Source organism: Phragmites australis, chromosome 17 (genome assembly GCF_958298935.1).
Source record: "Phragmites australis chromosome 17, lpPhrAust1.1, whole genome shotgun sequence".
Classification (NCBI taxonomy): Eukaryota; Viridiplantae; Streptophyta; class Magnoliopsida; order Poales; family Poaceae; genus Phragmites; species Phragmites australis.
The window spans coordinates 2,740,166-2,760,555 of record NC_084937.1 but is presented as its reverse complement, the minus strand read 5'-3'; the positions used below and the strand labels follow the sequence as shown (position 1 = coordinate 2,760,555).

At 43.7% G+C, this 20,390-nt stretch overlaps 1 protein-coding gene across 1 annotated transcript; it reads left to right on the top strand.

Moving 5' to 3' along the window:
* The first annotated feature begins 489 nt into the window (after nucleotides 1–489).
* LOC133896787 (polyadenylate-binding protein 8-like) lies at nucleotides 490–6,072 on the top strand. The gene is made up of 9 exons (XM_062337422.1): nucleotides 490–907; nucleotides 1,727–1,845; nucleotides 1,920–2,576; nucleotides 2,660–2,737; nucleotides 2,825–2,914; nucleotides 3,798–3,935; nucleotides 5,037–5,204; nucleotides 5,310–5,513; nucleotides 5,605–6,072. Exons 1-9 carry the CDS (start codon nucleotides 655–657, stop codon nucleotides 5,854–5,856), a joined length of 1,959 nt encoding a protein of 652 aa, XP_062193406.1. The 5' UTR covers nucleotides 490–654; the 3' UTR covers nucleotides 5,857–6,072.
* Nucleotides 6,073–20,390: the final 14,318 nt, after the last annotated feature.

Sequence of the window (20,390 nt, the reverse complement as noted above, 5' to 3'; positions counted from 1 at the left end):
AGAATCGGTGAGGAATACCTTTTTAGTGATTCTTCCTCGTAATGTTAAAATGAGAAACATTTCAGATATTCCAAGATGAATTATTTCTTGTTTTTTAGGGTTTGGTATGGATTCAGGAGAATCCAACGAGAATCTCAAAATGAGAATCAGAAACGTCTCATCCATCCAAACGAGGCTTGATAACTTTATCTCTCTAGTTGATCTGTAGGGTGCCTGAGCTTATAATTTTCTTTAATCTATTTCCACACTTTGGCTGTTACCTAAACAGTTGAAATCTCAAACTGTATTTATGTATTTCAAGAAATTACATTTCAAGGAATTACGATTCACATATGAATAGGATCCACGTGTGCATTTCTAGAGTAGCTAGCGTCAGCCACGTCACCGTTCTCCCACCCCCGGATCGGACACGTAGGCGTTGCGATCTTGTCCGTCCATTTGTGCCCGTAGCCGATCCGCCGGTCCGGACCCGACGAGGGTTTTGCCGGGGAGGTACAAATAGCCCTCCTCCCACGCCGCGCCGCCACCGCGTTCTCTTCTGTCTCCTCGCGACGCCGCCGCCGTTGGGAGCCCAGAGCCCCCAACCCTTATCAAACCCTAAACCAAAAACTACCCAAAAAAATCCGCAAAAAACCCCCCAAAAAACCAAACCAGATGGCGGCGCAGGGCCAGGCACCGGCGGCGGGCTCCGCGTCGGACGGCGGATCACCGGCTGCCGCGGCGGCGGCGGCCGCGTTCCCGGCGACCTCGTTGTACGTGGGGGACCTGCACGAGAGCGTGCAGGACGCGCAGCTCTTCGACGTCTTCAGCCAGGTCGGTGGCGTCGTGTCGGTGCGCGTCTGCAGGGACATCAACTCGCGCAAGTCGCTCGGATACGCCTACGTTAACTACAACAACCCGGCCGACGGTGAGCTGACGCCGAACAACCCCCTCTCCCCTGTTGTCGATCTGTCGGTTAGGGTTTGGGCGGCTTCAGTCACGATGGAGTATGTTCGCCGGTTTGGAGCAGCGGTCGGATTTGGGGCCATTAGGTTTTAGATGCGGTTTCCCCGATCGGTGTTGGTTCGATGCTGTTTCGCCGTGCGGTTAGGGTTTGATGGCCCATTGTTCTTTGCTGCGGTTAGGGTATCGCTTCAGAAATTAATACGCCTCACTGGCATTCATTATTTTTGGCTCACTTTCCATTCTTAGGGGGTGAGGTTGCACTGGATTTTGAATGCTTGCCTCGAAATGAGGAAGTTTGTGTTCCCGTAAATCTGTCGTGTTACTTCAAATTCTGAATCGCCTAAGATGATTTTAGTTGTATGCCTATGTGTAAAGGGGGAACATAAATCTGTAAGTTGTACTTGCGGTTGCCCTGCTGCCATCATTAAATTTGTGCCTTCTAAAAAACTGTTTTCATAGCTTTGGAGATGTTGCAACTGATTGTTTGCCAATTCTCACTTTGATTAGTTTGGGTTGGTGGTTGATGGGCGTGTTCAATTCATATAATTTTATTTTCTGGACCCAAAAGATGTTTCTTGTAGAACTTGATTAGGATATTTAGCGCTCTTTGACCATATTTTAATGTGCTGGTTTCCTTATATGGTTTCCTTATATGGTGTGCTGTTTCACTTTGGATGCATTTAGGATCATACACATTTCCTGGTTTATTCTTTCCATATGACTTTTATTTGGCAAGTGTGCTCCCTTTAAGGGCTACATAGTGATTTGATGTTTTTTGCAGCTGCACGGGCACTAGAACTGCTTAACTACACTCCTATCAATGGGAAGCCTATCAGGATTATGTATTCTAACCGTGACCCCAGCTCGCGCAAAAGTGGTGCTGCAAATATATTCATTAAGGTTTGTTCTCATTTCTCTATGCCATTGTTAACTTGTTGGTTGTGATGCCTGATATCCGCCCATCTACTTCGCAGAATCTTGATAAGTCGATAGACAACAAAGCTTTGTATGACACATTCTGTGTGTTTGGAAACATCCTTTCATGTAAAATTGCAACAGATCCTTCTGGAGAATCAAGGGGCTACGGTTTTGTTCAGTTTGAGAGGGATGAGGCTGCTCAGGCTGCTATTGATAAACTCAATGGGATGCTCATAAATGACAAGAAAGTGTATGTTGGGCCTTTTGTTCGTAAGCAGGATAGGGAAAATGTTTCAGGCAATGTCAAATTCAATAATGTTTATGTAAAAAATCTGGCTGAGACTGTAACTGATGCAGACTTAAAGGAGATGTTTGGAAATTACGGAATCATAACTAGCGCTGTTGTTATGCGCGATAGTGATGGAAAATCCAGGTGTTTTGGATTTGTCAATTTTGAGAATTCGGATGATGCTGCTCTGGCTGTTCAAGAGTTGAATGGCAAGATGTTCAATGATAAGGAATTGTATGTTGGAAGAGCCCAGAAGAAGTCCGAAAGAGAGATGGAGTTAAAGGAGAAGTTCGAAAAGAACCTTCAAGAGGTAGCCGATAAGCACCAGAACACTAACTTGTATCTGAAGAACTTGGAGGACAGTGTTGATGATGAGAAGTTGTGTGAGCTCTTTGCTGAGTTTGGTACTATTACTTCCTGCAAGGTTTGTTTAAATATTCACAGACTGATTCATTCATGATACGCTTCCCTATTTGGGGTACTGACTGGGAATCATTCATGTCGCAGGTTATGCAGGATTCGAATGGTGTCAGCAGAGGCTCTGGATTTGTTGCATTCAAATCTGCTGAAGATGCTTCCCGAGCTGTAAGCTGGCTTTGTGTTCACGTAATTTAGAATGTTGGTTTGTGGAGAAATTATAGTTATTTTCCTGTGTTGATATCTCCCCTGTAGCTCATGGAAATGAATGGCAAGATTGTTGGCAGCAAACCACTTTATGTAGCACTTGCGCAGCGCAAGGAAGACAGAAAGGCAAAGCTACAGGTAAATATATATCTTGGTGCACTAGCTTGCAGCCTGATCATTTCTTTTATATAGCTGGTGCTCATTAGTATGCTCCATATTTCTTGATGTCTGGACTCTGCAGATTATGTTCTTGCCTACTTGGTGTACAAGTCTGATATGAATCAAATATTCCTGATATGCTATCTGATTGTACCAATTTATGTATAGGCTTAACCAATTTGGTGTACAAGCGTCACATATTCATCAGCTATATATCAGTGAAGATATGCTATCTTATTGCACCAGTTTATGTGTAGGCTTACATGTTTGTTCATGACTGAAATATGTAGTTCTGTAGTTACTAAATTCTTCTGAGGTGTCCTACCCATGCAATTGTAATATGCATATTTCGGATTGCAATTTCAGGGAAAATTTACTTTTAACCTTATAAATATTACTGCAGATATACTATCCTTCTGTTGACATATTATGGCCTTACATTCTTGTTCATGATTCGGAGTGCACCTGTGTTGTTTTCCTGGGATGTCCATTTGCATCTTTAATATGAGCAGTCTAAATAGCAGTATGTACTGATGCAAATGACCATCTTTTGGGTGATGGAAAATAACAATCTTATGTAACTGTCGTGTGGCCTGAGTGCACATGTCATCCTTGCATTGACTGTTGTTTTCTAGTTTATACGTTTTTAAGTGTTGATGTCAAATCATCCTTATCTTTGGTCATTTGGTGAATTTGCTTGACTCATTGCTTCTTATGCTGTTTAATCTAGTGTTCAGCTTTTTATGCTGTTTAATCTAGTGTTCTGTTTATTTGTAATCTCTGTGTTCAATGTGATGTTTAATGTATTGTGATGTTGGCGTTGTTGTTTGGAATTTGTCACCAATTGACCGCTTTGTTGCAGGCACAGTTTTCACAAATGCGTCCTGTTGCAATGGCTCCAGCAGTTGGCCCTCGCATGCCCATGTTCCCTCCTGGTGTGCCAGGAGTTGGTCAACAGCTGTTTTATGGCCAGCCACCTCCAGCCTTTATCAACCCTCAGGTACTATAAGGTTCATTTTTGTTATGAATGTAGGGCTTGGTATCTTGAAGAATTATATATTTACCATCAATAACATGAAAAGTTAGGTATTATACTATTATGCACTTGAAGAGTTATATATTTACCTTCGATAACATAAAAATTTATTTATCATGCACTTGCCATAGAGAGATAATGTGAGCACTTAGCACTGTTTTCTTGGCTAGACCAAAATTTTCTCTTAGTTATGTTTAGCCAAGAAGACAGTGCTGACATAGTCTCTCTTTTCTGTGCTTTTGACCCTGCTCTGTGCCACTCCTAGTTACTGCATGACTAGTTTGCTTTTGAACAGATTCAAGCTCAAAAGTTATGCTGTTTGTTTGATTACACTTACAATCATAACCCTAATGTTCAACTGCCACTTCTAACTGGATCAATTTTGGCCTAGGGATATGGAAGAAAGTTATCAGGTATTTTGGTTTGAGGACTGTGTTTGTCATATGAATTAGCATCTACTCTTGTTTGATAATTCACCATGCCAAAAGCCCAAAAATCTTGGGATGACCTCATGGACTAAGCCATCTAATATGATGTCGTTCCCCAAAGCAGATAGACCTTTAACAGCTAATGTTAGGACTGAAATGTTTGCCTTGACAGTGCACTCGCAAGGTTGACGTGGGTGCAGAACACGACTTTTGTAATTTTGGTTTTCCTATAGGTGCTTCTGTTCTACATGCAAAGAGCCTTATGTGGTATAGTGTACACACACTTTTTGGGGCTAACTGAACCTAAATCTTGACAGTTGGGCTAATGTCAGGCTTCTGCTATTGCTTTCTACTTTTTTCTATTGATTTATCTTCCTTGGATCTGGACTGCTGTCTCCCAATTACCCTTAACACTTTCCTTGGTTGGGATTCTAATTATCAACATTGCAGCATATTATTTTTATATCTGGTTTATATCAAAATACATGGTCCATGAATGGTTGGTAAGAAAATATGTTGCGTGAACAGTTTGCTAAGAATGTGTGCTATATAGTTCCACTAGACCTCTTTGCTTACATTGTCATATGCATTCTGTTCTGAACCCACTTGACACCTTTGTTTTCGTATGTTTCTGTAGGCTGGATTTGCATTCCAGCAACCACTCATGCCTGGGATGAGGCCTGGTGCTCCAATGCCGAACTTTATGATGCCTATGGTTCAGCAGGGACAGCAACCACAGCGTCCTGCTGGTAGGCGCGCTGGTGGTGGAATGCAGCAACCCATGCCAATGGGTGGTCAGCAACAGGTACGCTGCACATAGTTGAAGTCATTATTCAGTTTTTTTTGTTTGTTTTTACATGCCCTGAGGTATTTTTCAAGAAACTAAGTCTGGATTTTCTCTATGCTGCAGATGTTTCCTAGGGGCGGTCGTGGCTACCGCTATCCCACTGGACGTGGAATGCCTGATCCTGGCATGCATGGTGTTGGTGGTATGATGCCATCTCCATATGAGATGGGTGGGATGCCTCTTAGAGACGCTGGTGTGTCACAGCCTGTTCCAATTGGGGCACTAGCTACTGCACTTGCTAACGCACCCCCGGATCAGCAGAGACTGGTACGAGAACTTTTTGTTGTTTGGTTCTGCACATTCTTTTATGTCGGACATGCTTTTTACCTGGACCTTGACTTTGTATCATGTGCTGCAGATGCTTGGTGAGAACCTGTATCCTCTTGTTGATCAGCTGGAGCATGAGCAAGCTGCCAAAGTGACTGGCATGCTTCTGGAGATGGACCAGACCGAGGTTCTGCACCTGCTTGAGTCACCAGATGCTCTCAAGGCCAAGGTTGCTGAAGCCATGGAGGTTCTCCGCTCTGCTCAGCATCTCCAGCAGACCAACGCATCCCCTGAGCAGCAGCTGGCTAATCTGTCGCTGAACGATGGTGTTATTTCCAGCTGAATGACCATGCTGTTTCGACTCAGTGACTGCAGAATGCTGGCAATTTTTGCTCCTTATTTATCGTATCCTACCCAGAGTGCAAATGACTTGGTTTGTCGGAGTTTTAGCTATATAATTTAGCAGAACTAGGGGTTTTAGGATTTCCGTGGATTGGTTATTTTGTTTGTATGGATTGGTTATATTTTGTTGAAGTTGTCTGAGTATCATTTGGTTGTATGCTGCTTGGGTGGGTCGATAATGTGTGCTTCGATCGCCAGTTGCTCCATGTTTGATTGCTTGCAGGTCATCAGGTATTGTTGGGGGTTACTCCAACACTTGGCTTGTAGGTGTATTTCGATGAGGACACCCACCTCATCCGTTGATTCTAGCAACAGATGACCGAAATTGCCCAGCCATGTGTTGGCGAAGGTAGCGAACTTGGTCGGCTGTGGTCTAACGTAACACCGCATTGCACAGGTATTTGTCTGGCATAGGACTAGCCCCTTGCAAGCATCAGAACATCCAACTGGTGACCAAGAGGCCACCAAGTTTTTTTTGCATGAAGAAAAGATATATTAACCATGGCAGAAGCAATACAATCGTCATGAATTATGTTGAGAGAGTTTGAGAGTGAGTAGTTATTCTATTGATCGACGAGATTACATATATATATATATATATATATATATATATATAAATGTTTAAGGGATAAGTACATGTCTATTCGAGTGTGGTAGTTCTATTTTGAATAGATGTCCTTTTATTATAACTGCTAATAACTAATTGATCATATATTTAATATGTTCTTAACATTTTTTTTTTATCAATTATCTTGTATGTAAATCTCTTATTGAAAACTTCTTAAAAACCCTGTGAGAAAAATATGAGGAGAAATAATATGTTATATGTTGATATATTATTAAAATTCTTTTAAACCAAATAGGAAAATATAAGGAGAAAATGATATGATATATATTAGTTATTGCTTCGTTGTAAGTTCAAATGAGAAAACTCATTGATGAACTTAGAGAGCAATGATTATGATCTTTAGATCATATTTAAAACCTCTGAAAAACCATTTTAGGAAAATAGGAGGAATAAAGTAGATATTGTCTCGTTAAAAACCTTATATGAGAAATCGTAAAGGGAAAACTCATAAAGGAAAAGAGTGCAATAGAACAGGTTATCTATTCAGGGATCAATCTCCCTCTGAATCTTGCAAATTCCGTAGTCGTCGTATACCAATTCCATTAACATATTTTTAGAATGTAGAAGTCGGTAAGGATTTGGTGAACAAATCAGCGAGGTTATCACATGATTTGACTTACAAGATTTCTATTTCCCCTTTGTAATTCATGAGGATAGAACATTTTAGAGCAATATGTTTAGTTATATTGCTCTTTATGTAACTTATTTGCATTTGAGAAATGCATGCAGAATTATCTTTATAGATAATTGTTGGTGATTAAATAGATCCAATACCACATGATTGTTGTTTATGATTAATCATTCTGTATTTTCAATGATATTTAGATCATCAACATATACAGAGATAATACAAAATCATGTTGAGGATTTCTTTATGAAGACACATGGGCAATTATCATTGTTGGAATACCCTTTTTGTAAAAGGAATTCTTTTAGTTGATTGTACCACATTCTTTCCGACTGTTTTAAACCATATAATGATTTTTTAAGTTTTACACAGTACATGTTGCGGTTTGCGTTTGGATTCGGAATGTTAAGTCCTTCTGGGACTTTCATGTATATATCCGAATCAAGTGACCCATAAAGGTATGCGGTCACTATATCCATCAATTGCATAGATAGATTATTTTGAACTGCCAATGAAATTAAATATCAGAACGTGATTCCATTCATTGCTGGAGAATAAGTCTCATTGAAATCAATGCCGGGTCTCTGCGTGAACCCTTGTGCTACAAGTCTTACTTTATATCTCACCACCTCGTTGTTTTCATTCCGTTTGCGGACGAAAACCCACTTGTATCCCACAGGAAAAATGTTACGAGGAGTAGGTATTACTGATGTGAATACCTCTCTTTTGGAGAGCGAGTGTAATTCTTCCTGGATTGCATTCTTCCATTGTGTCTAGTCCGAGCACTTGCGGCACTCTGCCATGGTCTTTGGATTTGGATCATTGAGAAGATCGTTTGCAATCTTTGAGGAGAAGTATGTGTCGACAATTGTAGTCTTTCTGTCAAATGATTCTCCAGAATCAATATAGTTGATGAAAATTTCATCTACCCTTTCTGACTCATTGTGATTTCCCGTTGTGATTGAGTCTGGGTGTTTCGATTTTCCAGCATCAGTATTTGTGTGCACCGTTGAGCTGGGATGTGGATGTTGAGTATCCACTGGATGTTTAGTATCCTTGGGTTTTGGGTGTCTTTCAACTTGACGTTGATTTGCATTTACTGGTTTGGAAGAAGGATTCCTCTGTTTCCGCGGTAGCTTGCAAGAAGCTTTATCTTTTGTGTCCGTACTTCTCCCTCTCTTATTTTGATTTGGGAGTTGAGTGGTTTTATTTGGTACCTCCACTCTTTCCGGCACATTCCTAACAGGAATATAGGATTTAGTGACACCTTTATTGTCAGTAAATGCATCTGGCAGGGTATTTGCAATATTTTGTAAATTTATAATTCTCTGAACTTGGAGTTCAGATTCTTGAGTACGTGGATCTGAGGAGGAAATATCTGTGGCATTTCAATTGATTTCCTGGCATTCTTTCTGGTACTTGAAATCTCCCCTAATGCCGGGAAATGTTCCTCATCAAATATACAGTCAGTGTAACGGGCTGTAAGAAGGTCCCCTGTTAGAGGCTCTAGGTATTTTATGATCGACGGAGAGTTATACCCTACATAGATCCCTAATTTTCTGTGTGGGCCCATTGATGTACGCTGTGGTGGTGAGATCGGTACGTATACAGCGCAACTGAACTTTCGGAGATAGGAAATGCTTGGAGGATTTCCACGTACTAACTGTAGTGGGGAAGCAGTGTGATATGCAGTTGGTCGCAATTGAATTAAGTCAGCAGCGTGTAAGACTGCGTGACCCCAACATGAAGTTGGAAGGTTGCAATTATGTAATAGTGGTCTTGCAATGAGCTTGATCCTCTTGATAAGAGATTCGGCCAAACTATTTTGAGTATGGACGTAATGTACTGAATGCTGAACTTGAATTCCTAGGGCCATACAATAATCATTGAGGGCATGTGAGGCAAATTCAGCCACATTGTCCATTCGAATGGATTGTATCCTATGTTCAGGATAATGTGCTCGTAATTTAATAAGTTGAGCAATAATTTTAGAAAAAGCATGGTTTCGTGTGGACAATAGACCGACATGTGACCATCGTGTAGATGCGTCAATGAGAACCATGAAGTACCTGAATGATCCAGTTAATGGTTGGATAGTACCACATATATCACCTTGAATGCGTTCAAGGAATTTGAGTGGTTCAGCTCTAATTTTAAGATAAGAGGGTCTTAAAATTAATTTCCCTATGGCACATGCGGTGCAAACAAAATTCGATGGTTGTGGGAATTTGACAGTATTTATGCCATGAACAATTGAATTGCAGATAATTTTTCACATCATTCCAACACCGGGATGACCTAGACGATCATGCCATATTTGGAATGTGTCAACATTATGAAAAATTACCTTATACGCAACATGTGGTACGGGCTTGATGTATGTATAGTACAATCCTGAGGATAAAGAGGGAATTTTCTCTAGTATTTATTTTGCATATCCGTTATTTTTGGTAATGAGGAGATATTCCTCTTTGTTGTCATCATGGGTTTCGATATGGAAACCATTTTCACGGATATCTCTATAACTTAGTAGGGTACGTGTTGAATCGGGATACAAGAGTGCATCGTCGATTGTAATTTGAGTACCCATAAGGAGAGTGATTATGGCACGACCAGAGCCAACAATCATAGCATCGCGTCCTGCGATAGTGAAAACATTTCCTTGACTCTTTTTTAGAGTTTGAAAATATTTAGTTTTCCTTAGTATAGAGTTAGTGGTACAACTATTCACTAAGCACATCTCCTCTTCAATTGGATTGTCTCCCGTAATCATCTATATATATAAAAATAAAGAATGTGAAATCTTCATAGATATATATAGAATACATACAACTTTATTGAGTATCAATGTGTTGATACAATAGTATAAGATGACAACAACATATTACAACACTACGTAGGACATAGATATTAATAATATGTAATTAATTAAGAGTCTAATCGAAGTCTCCAAATAAGTCATTGGAAGCAAATTCCACTAGCATATTGTCCATGCTCTCAAGGTCCTCTTGCTCTTGAAGAGTGTTGTCATTGTTCAGTTCTGGATGAACATTTTGTGAACAACTTATCGTCCTCGTGGTGTCAGGTTGAAGATTGAAATGAGCTTCAAATCTTTTGCCTTGAGTTGGTCGACTTTGTCCAACGGACTTTAGGTAAAGATCAACCAAGTGTTTTGGGGTGTGGTATTTCTTAGTTGTGTGGCTATAGCAACCACATTTACGACAAATATTAGATTTGTCTTTGTTGTTGAAAATGCTCTTCCCCTTGTTATTTCTATGGAATTTCTGCTTCTTTATGTGGTTGTGCCTGCCTTTGAAGTTCTTTGGACGGCGTTTGTTGCTGTCGAACCTCTTTGTATTCTAAATATTTGAGTTTACTTCAGGTAAAGGTGCAGTGCCAGTAGGGCGCTGGTGATGATTCTTTAAAAGAAGTTCATCATGCTTTTCAGTATGAATTAATTCAGAATAGTGTTGAAGTTTCTAGCACTATATTGTCGTTGCAATACCCTATGGACAGGAAGCATTGTAGACAAAGTTTTTTCTATTTTCTCCACATCGGTGGGAGCTTTATCACAAAAAAGCAATCTTGAGCAGATTTTGTGAACAGCATGATTGTATCCTCCAATGGACTTAAAGTCCTGGAGGCGAATGTTGGTCCATTCGCGTTGTGCATCAGGTAGTATTACTGCATTTTGCTGTTCATATCGCTCTTTGAGTGAATTCCATAGATCATGTGGATTTTCATCCATCAAGTATTCAGATTTTAAATCTGGATGTAAATGGTGTCTTATGTAGTATAAAGCTCCATACTTGATTTGATATTGAAGTGGCAGGTCTCCTTCTTGAGGAGGATTTATTGCCGTCATAAGTCCGCGTGATGATAGACTTATCTTCATGTCCATTGCCCATGTTAGATAGTTTTTGCCATCTAACTCGAGTCTTTCGAACTCAATATTGGACATTTTGTCCTACAAGTTGACCAATGATTGAATGAATTTACATATTGGGTAAATTAAAGAATCATGGTAATATTGTAATAGTGTAAAATTGTAAAGTTAAGGTAATACTTGAGTTAGATAGTGTAGACCTCAAATTATATTGGTAACACTTTGAAGGTAGTCATCAAGATGATGAAAACCTTTGAGTAGTGGGGGCATAATCTGTAATTATTCAGTAGATCCCATAAATCCCACTAATTTGTGTTATTCAAATCTTGTGTTAACAGGTAATCACCGAAATTGGTGTAGACCTTCTTTAATTCATATACACATTGGGTACGCATGTTGAGGATAGTCACTATATGTAAATATAATGTAGATCCCTCAGTAGTATATCGATACTACCTTGTGTATGGCCAATATGAAGTATGAATTAAGGTAATCACCTTAAAAGGTGTATAGTGTTATATCAAGTGAAGAGGTAATCACATATTTTGCAATAATATGAATTTTGTATGAAAAATAATTGCTATTGCAAAAATTAAGTTGTAAACATATATATAATTTGAATGCATTATGGTAAAATGCATGTAACATATAAGATTTCCAGAGAAAACAAGGACTGGAACATATATATTTACAACATAAACAGAACGAAATACAATTATAGTAAAAGACAGGGGCTATAACGTGATTTTAAAGAACTGTAAAATTAAATACTAAAATTGGCTATAAAATGTTGAAAACCTGAGGGGTTCTTTGTGAAAAAGCCAAAAAAATTTAATATTTTTTACTAATGGGCTGAGAAAACTTGGGCTGTGGCCTTTTTGGCCTTTCGGCCCAGCTCGTAGCGCCCCCTCCCACCAGCTCATTGATGCGGTATATATAGTGGACGGTTAGGGTTTGGACCGGCCTTGGGAGCCGCCGCCGCCGCCGCCAGTTGTCTTGGGAGCCGTGCTGGTCGGGTTGCGGCGCCGCCGGCGTTTGAAGAGAGCGGCGTCCTCAGCGGACCTTGCAGTGCGTGGGGGCGCGCCGAGCACAGGGCAGCCGAGGTGGCGTTGGCGGTGATGGCGGCTGCACCGCCGGATCTTGGGGTGCAGGGGGGTCGCGCGGGCTGCCGACCGATGAGCTGGGTCGTCGGCTCAGCGCGGGGGCGCGGAGGGTGGCGCGCTGGCCGAGCAGTCGGGCGAAGTGGGCGGCCGAGACGCTGTGCTTTGGAGGTGGTCGGACCGAGCCGCTGGGAGGGTCGGTCGAGACCGCTAGACTCAGGCCATCGTTCGAGGGGCCAGGAGTCGACCGATGTAAGACTCGCCTTGCCGGGATCTCCTGTGCCTCCTGTATCAGTCCCTGGATTACGTAGCTGATACGCACAGTATAACAGTTGTAGTATCATAGTCTAACTTAGTACATAAACTTAAGGTACTGAGTAATAAAGGTTTACAAACCGTACTACATATTACAAACCTGGCCTACGGCCATCAAAGTACACAGCGGAAACAACGCCCAAGCCACAAGCAGCGAGGGTGCGAACACGACACTCATGACTATTCTTCATCCCCGGCTTCACCTGTGGCGAAGTCGGCATCGGCTTCTTCTTCTGAATGATAGCAAGAGTGAGTACGAAAGGTACTCAGCAAGCCCTATACTACTTTCAAGGGGTTGATAGATGCATAATGGTGTAATTCAAGGATAAGGCTGTACAGTTATAGTTTTAGCATAAAGCCATTTTATGCAGGTATTTCATTTTATCACCAGCTATTGACTTTAAAAGAATTTCAAAAGTTCAAAAACCAGTAACCAGCTGTATCTGGGGGTTTTTCGGTCCTGGGAGGGGCTACACCTCACTCCGCAGTCCCTTTTATCACATCTAGTGTACCTCTAGTACCACACAGCTTCTGGCGGATCGAGCAAGAAACCTCATCACATGGACATCTAATCCACACACTCACTCATCAAAACCCACGCACCGAGAGTCTAGTCAAAACGGTTACTGCTGTCGCATGTCCATAACCGTGGACACGGCTATTCGAATAGGTTTACACTCTGCAGAGGTTGTACAGCTTTACCCATACGATATGCTCAGCCTCCAACTGTTGTAAGCGGAGGAGCGAATCATACCGAGATTCTCCAAACACCTTTCCTGCCGGGCTTTTCCACGTGATCCATCAAGTACCAGAGGCCATGTTCCGAAGGCCAGTCCCATTTTTAAGCCTAAGCTGGCTAGCAACCTCCAAACATCAGGACAACTGGTAACTTGGCTCAATCGCTGCTCTCAGCCTCCTGGTATTATGCCCAACTCAGTCTGGTGAAAGAAAAGTCAAGTCCTGCCCATACAGGACGCATGGTTGCACGGGGTGGCTAAGCATGACGGCGCATTGACTCGGTCCTTAAGCGACCAGGGCAGGTATCTTCCAGCAATGAGTACCCCCACGATACCTCACGCCCCCAAGAGCACCCTCCCCTACCTGCCCTCGCCAAAACAGTTTTCACCCATTTTTACACATCACCTTCCATATCCCCCGTGACATCAAGGATTTCCCGACCATCACGGAATTCACAATCATTAAGGAAGCATGGTATATGAGTTATCATTGGTAACAGTAAATCTTGTCTCTGAAGAGAAGTGTTTTTTTAAAAGTGATATCACCGAGAAGACATATTTTAAAGGCGACATCTCCGAGGAGAGGTATTCAATCCTAAGCATGCTAGATATTAAGACGTCATCTATTGTTAATATATGTAACAACAGGTATTCCTAGGGTGATATGTATTCTGAATGATGACATATAAGGTATAGCAGTGTTGATAGGATTAACTATTGCAAGTAGTTTGAAAGGAAAACGCAATATATAGCACATGCGATTAATAAGTCCGATTTTAGTTGATCATGTACATTATTTGAAAACCATAGGTTCAATATGATCAAGGAGATAGGACTTGCCTTCTCCAGAGGTTTCCTCGAGGTCTTGGTTGAAGTCAGGATCCTCCTTAGTCCTGACACTCCCGGCGCAGAATTTGCAGAATATGTGCTCTTGCTCTCCTGCAATTATAACTACGATTAACTACGGGCTATACCAATGAGTAGATCTCGATTTTTGACGAATTTCGGTGAAAGAATCACCGAATTCGGAGCCAGAACGGAAAAGTTACGGCTCTCGGAAGATTAAATCAAATTTAATTCAGAAATAAAATCCTAAAATACACTATTCATATGTGGGGCCCATGTGAACAGTACCAACATGACCCATTTAGGTTCAACCCGGGCCTGGATGGTCCGGATTTGCGCTTTGAACGGGCTAGGTCGTACAGTACCGGGCTCGCACAGTCTCTGGACTGGGGGCTAACGGGCTCGGGGAAACTGGGCCGATCTACTGGGGCATAGCCCAGTAGTAGTTAAGCCGGCCAGGCCGGCTACTGGGCCAATTCAGGCCTGCTGGCCAAGCCAAGCTTACGGCCCAAGGCCGTTTTGGCACGGGTGCGTGCGGGTGTGGCCCGACGGCGCACGCGCGCTGGCGCGCGGCGGGAGGAAGGGGATTTGGCGTCGGCGGCGAGTGGCTGCGGCAGCGCAGCGCCGGGAACCTCGACGGCGGTGCGCTCTAGCTGGATTTTTGCAGCGACGATAGCACGCCAGGCCTCTACACAGTGCGACTGCCTCGTCTGGCGGTCCGTCGACGACAGCTGGCCCCAGATGCAGCGTCGGGTAGCGGCCGGAGGGCAAAAACGGCGTGGCGCGACTCGGGCAGCACCTCCCCTGCATGGGGAGGTGATCTACCTGCAAGAAAATGGGGCCTAAGGCCCCGAGCAGCATGGCTCGATGGCCAGCAGACACATGGAGTACCAATGCAAGCCGTTGGAGAGAAGTTGCCGGCGGCGGACTCAACCACAAGATGGAGCATGGCTATGCGCACGGAATCACTATGGGGGCCACCTATATGCCAATTCTGCAGCTCTAGGAGGGCGAGGGGACTCACCAGAAGGGCGGATGGCGGTGGTCGTGATGGCTGAAGCTTGGTCGAAGGACGATGGCAGAGCGGCTCGGCTTCTCTGCACGGATGGCTCACGTACGGCCTCCGGCGATCAGGCGGTGGCACGGGGACATGGTCTGATCGCCCGGTCCTCCTTGACAACACGTCGGTGGCACGTCATCGGCGGTGAGTGGCGGTGGCGTGAAATGGAGGCGGCGGTGGTAAGTCTGGTGAAAGGGGGCAAACAGGGGTGCGGCCATGCTATTTATTAGCGAGAGAGAGAGGTCGGTGTGGCGAGAGGGACACGGGAACGTGGCGTATCGTACTATCCTCGGTGAGCGGCAGGGTGCGGCATGAGGACGGTAGTGTGGCGGTGGCGTGGCGGCTCTGTTCCATGGCCGGGCGACGCGCGGCAAAAGGGCTGCCAGCGCGCGCGTACGGCAGCGCAATCGCCGGGCATGGGTGCAGAAGGGGCCGAGAGAGAGGGGGGGGGGGGAAATGAGAGAGGAGAGCGAGTGGCGGTCGACGAGCTGGCGCGCTGTGCTGGCAAAAAGAGAAGGGGGAGGAGGGAGACGCGCAGCCGACGGCGATGGCTTACGCGTGGCACGAGGGGACGGCTCAGGCAACGTTTCTCAGCGCGAGCGTGCAGGAACGGGCTGAGACCGAGAGGATGGTGAGTGGGCCGTGGCGACGTGCTTGCTGCCCAGCGCGGGGGAGGAGGTAAAGGTTAAACGGGCCGAGAAGTTGGGCTGTGCAAGGGAAAAGAAAGAGAAGTCTTCCCACTTGGAATTTGAAGGAGAAAAGAAAGAGAGAATTAGTTGGAATCTTTGGGATAATTCAATTTGGAATATTGAATTTGGATTAAGATCAAGTTCCTTTGAAATATTTGGACTTGATCTAGAGACCTTGAAGATGGTTTGAATCCATAAATTTGAATTCAAAATAGATTTGAGCTGACCAGAGACTAAGAGTAAGATTGAAATTGAGAAACATTCAATTTCGATCCTCCTTACAAGGATCCATAGAAACCTCCAGCAACACATATAAACTAACTCGATGCAGCGACTAAATTGGAACTCCTTCTATTACATTTTTAGAACATCTACTCAACTCAACAAGTCCAACAAATATGAGTGTGCATATACTGACACACACACACATCCACGTACTCATCTTAGCCAACTTATCTAATCCTAAAAAAATTAATTTAGGGCTAACTTTGTAATCAACCACATACCTGACTCAAGATGTTACAGCCGAGGTGCCGAGCCGCCGGATGGTCGACCGAGAGCGCCGGACTCGGGCTATCGTCCGAGGGGCCGGGAGTTGGCCGTCAGGCGAGGTGCCGAGCCGCCGGATGGTCGGCCGAGAGTGCTGGGGTGCTGGTCGGCCGGGCTACCAGGATTTGGGCCGCCGGCCAAGGAATCTTGTCGGCCGAGCCGTCGGGTGGGTCACTGGCCGAGCCACCAGCCGAGGAGTCGGCTTGTGAAAGTGCCTAGAGGGGGGGGGGGGTGAATAGGCTTTTCTGAAAATTAAAACTGAAACAACGGATTAAAACTGTCGGATACTCCGATGAAGGTCGGATACTCCGGTCTGGTCCGGAGTATCCGGTCTAGTCCGGAGTCTCCGGTCTATACAGGAAAAAAAGAACATCTGTGAATTAAAGTGAGCAGCTAGAATCTAAAGGTATTGCTATGTCTACTATTTATCACAGAGCTAAAACAACAGTTAATACTAGCAAGATAATCACTAAGGCAATTTATATGTAAATTCACAAATTCACACGATTAAGTAAATTGCACAAATATGAACGCGAGAGATTTATCCCGGAGTTTGGCCACCTCACAAAGAAGTGCCTACGTCTCGGTTGAGGAGCTCACAAAGAGCCGGGTCTTTTCCAACCCTATCCTCTTCTAGCGACCACAAAGATCAAGCTAGAATTCCCTTACTCAATTTGAAGTCGATTATAAACTTTCCGTGGCACTCCACAAATATTGGGTGCTCTACGGGCGACGCCTTGCCGTCTAGAAGCACAAAGCTTCAAGAGTAAAGATCACAACAAATGCTTGAGGAAGAACTCAATGCTCAAGTGGCTTAATCTCACTCCAACCCAAACTCACTAAATTTTGCAAACTTTGCACTAGAGGTGGTTGGAGGCACTTTGAATGCTCTTAAAATGCTCAAAGAGTCTAGAGTTCACCAGCAACAGAAAGCCTTTAATGCCATAGGGTGTGAGAGTATTTATAGCCCTCTCTCAAAAACTAGCCGTTACTGTTCTGTCAGACCTGACCGGAGTATCCGGTGAACACCGGAGTATTCGGCCCCAAATCCAAAAACGGCGTCAGAACGGTCACATAACGTGTCAGAACTAGCCGTTACAATTCTGTTAATTTACCGGAGCCTCCGGTGAACACTGGAGTCTCCGGTCTTGACAGGGCTTTCGAAAAGACTAAGTCCGGAGACTTGCTGGACCCTTCGGCCTTTCCAGGTACCGGAGTATCCGGTGAACACCTGAGACTTCGGCCTTTTATCAAAAAGAATAAATGCTAACTGAGACACCCCTGCCAGAGTCTCCCTCGGAGACTCCAGTTAAAATATTTTCTCCTACCGGAGTATCTGGTGAACACCGGAGACTCCGGTCTTTTTCAATAAAAATAAAGACTTAACCAATTGACCTCTGGCGGAGTCTGCCTCAGAGACTTCGGCCTTAAAACTCACCAACTACCGGAGTATCCGGTGAACATCGAAGACTCCGGTCTTTTTCAACAAAAATAAATCGGAACCGAGCCCACTGCCGGAGTCTACCTCGGAGACTCCGGACTAAATACTGAGTACCGGAGTATCCGGTGAATACCGGAGACTCCGGACTCAGTCTTTTACAAAACTAACCCGGTGTTCGTGGGTGAGTGTCTCTCAACTTATTGGTTCTAAAGGATATCTTGAGCATTGAGACACTAATCAAGCAATCAAATGCAACCCTCTTAATAGAACGGCTATCCTAGACTCAATTTCAAAAATAAAAGAATTTAAATTCTATTGAGTACTCATTGTTTCTCCTCCTTTCTTTTCGACGGGCGTCAAACGTCATATGTCTTCTCAAATTAAACTTGGACCTGTTCATGACTTGGATAAACTTATTAGATCCTTAATCGTTTTGTCATCAATAAGCCAAAACCCACTTAGGTGGCCTAGATGCACTTTCAATCTCCCCCTTTTTGGTATTTGATGACAACACGATTAAAGCTTACAAAAAGATATTTGAAACAGGATTTTGAATTCTAGAAGATATGGTGAGCTCCCCCTAAATGTGTGCATTGATTTAAGATTGAGTTACACTCAAATGCACATATTCAAGATTTAAATTTGCAAGAGCTCCCCCTATTTCCTTGGATTCGTGGGATGCAATATTAAGTAAACAAGATGCATATGGTAAGATATGAATCAGACTTAATTTAAGAAATACGACAAGCATCACACTAACATAAAAGGTCTTACAAATTCAAATAGATCACATAGTTCATCACACAAACAATAGAGTCCAAATGTCCAACAACGATGAAATAGAGTCCAAAGCTAGAAAAGAAAGAAACTAAGGAAACTAAGAATTGGATAACTCTCTCTCCACCTTTGGCATCAAGCACCAAAAAGAGAGAGAACCTAATCGCTGCTGGCTTCTTCATCGTCATCAGCGTCATCATCATCATCACTTCCATCATTATCGTTGCCAGGAACAGCGTCGGAGGAGTCATCTTGAGCTTGAGCTTGAGAGCTCTCTGCAGCTGCTTGGGCTTCATCATACCATGCCCATGGATTTTCAAATTCAACCGGTGCACTTTCCGCTTCATCCGAAGCGATGGGTGAACAAGGTGGCTGAAGGTTCGTGGAGGCGTACATAGCTTTCTGATGTTTCTCCATTTTCTTCAAACGAACACCTTGCTCCTTGATCTGTGTAGCATTATGAGTGCACACTCTGAAAATGGCTTTGATAGCACTTTTGATAAAAGATGACCCTCGAGGAGGAGCACGTCTCGAGGCAAACTTCCTTGAGCTTGGTGGAGCATGAGGAGGTGATGGCGAGGGAGATGGAGCTCGGATGTTAAGGGGTCTCATCCGATAGGGTTCATGCTTTATCTCCTTCACAAAGGTTTTCTTGGATACTCTCTCAATGATAGACATGATATAAGGAGCGTATCCACAACTCTTGTTGGGCGATTTGGATGTGAACACAATTTCTTCCCAAAGGAAATACGCCACACTGAAAGGAGCATGATTATTGGACATGGCGGCAAGGAGATTCCTAGAGATGCTCTGCACAGTTGTCGCATCCCCTCTCTTTGGTGCCAAAGTGAGTCGAAACAAGGAGTTTAAGCAACGGTAGAATGGTCTCATTCCTGTAAGTTTTTCAAACTCGACTCGTCCATGGTTAAGATACATGAACCCAAGCTCTTCCATAGTTGATTCTCGTTATGAATTTGATCCTTGGATGTGTCTCGAGTATCAAAATGAAAATGATGAGCAAATCCTTTGAAGCTTATTTTGTACTTGACTCCCTCTGTCATCCAATGCATAAAGGGATTCTCTGATCTCTCGAACCACACGGTGGCATAAAATTGTGCGATGACTTTCTCACACCAATCATACTTGAAAGCTATTATGTTCTTGACTTTCTTGCTCTCACAAGCAGCGATGACTTCATTGAACACAGGATCATCTTTCTGAGCCATGTAATTCCAATCAACCCACTACATATGTGTAATTGGCTTCTTCTTTGCTAAGATCACCGTTTCATAAAAATCTGCTTGGAAGTCATTCCAAAAGCAATGATCTGCGACATTTTTCTCATAGTCATATGGGTTGTTCAATCTCTCATTGACCACCCTGGATGCATGCCTCATGTAGTTCATCGTTTGTTTTGGAGTGTCAAAGATAGTGGCAGTCCTTAGTGGTCTATGGAGTTTCAAGGGTCCAATCACATCATCAGCTTGCTCTTCTTCCTCATCCTCTCCCTCAGCTTCATCGGACTCAGAACTGTTTTCTGTGGCGATGCCTTTGCCTCTCTCTTCTCGAGAAGGCATCCCACCTCTTCCCCTTCCTACTGTCACCCTGGCTACACCCTTTCCACGACCACTTTCGCGGCCCCTCATTGCCTAACTTTTGGTCCGACACAGAGTGACAACATCTCTTTGACAATCTTCAGTAAATGTCCCTTCTTCTATGTGAATTCCTCATCCTGTGGCCACTTTGCGGACTCTGTCACCGCCTGCGTGCCCACTCCCACTATCCTCGGAATGGGCCGGTGCTCTCGCCTCTTGAGCGC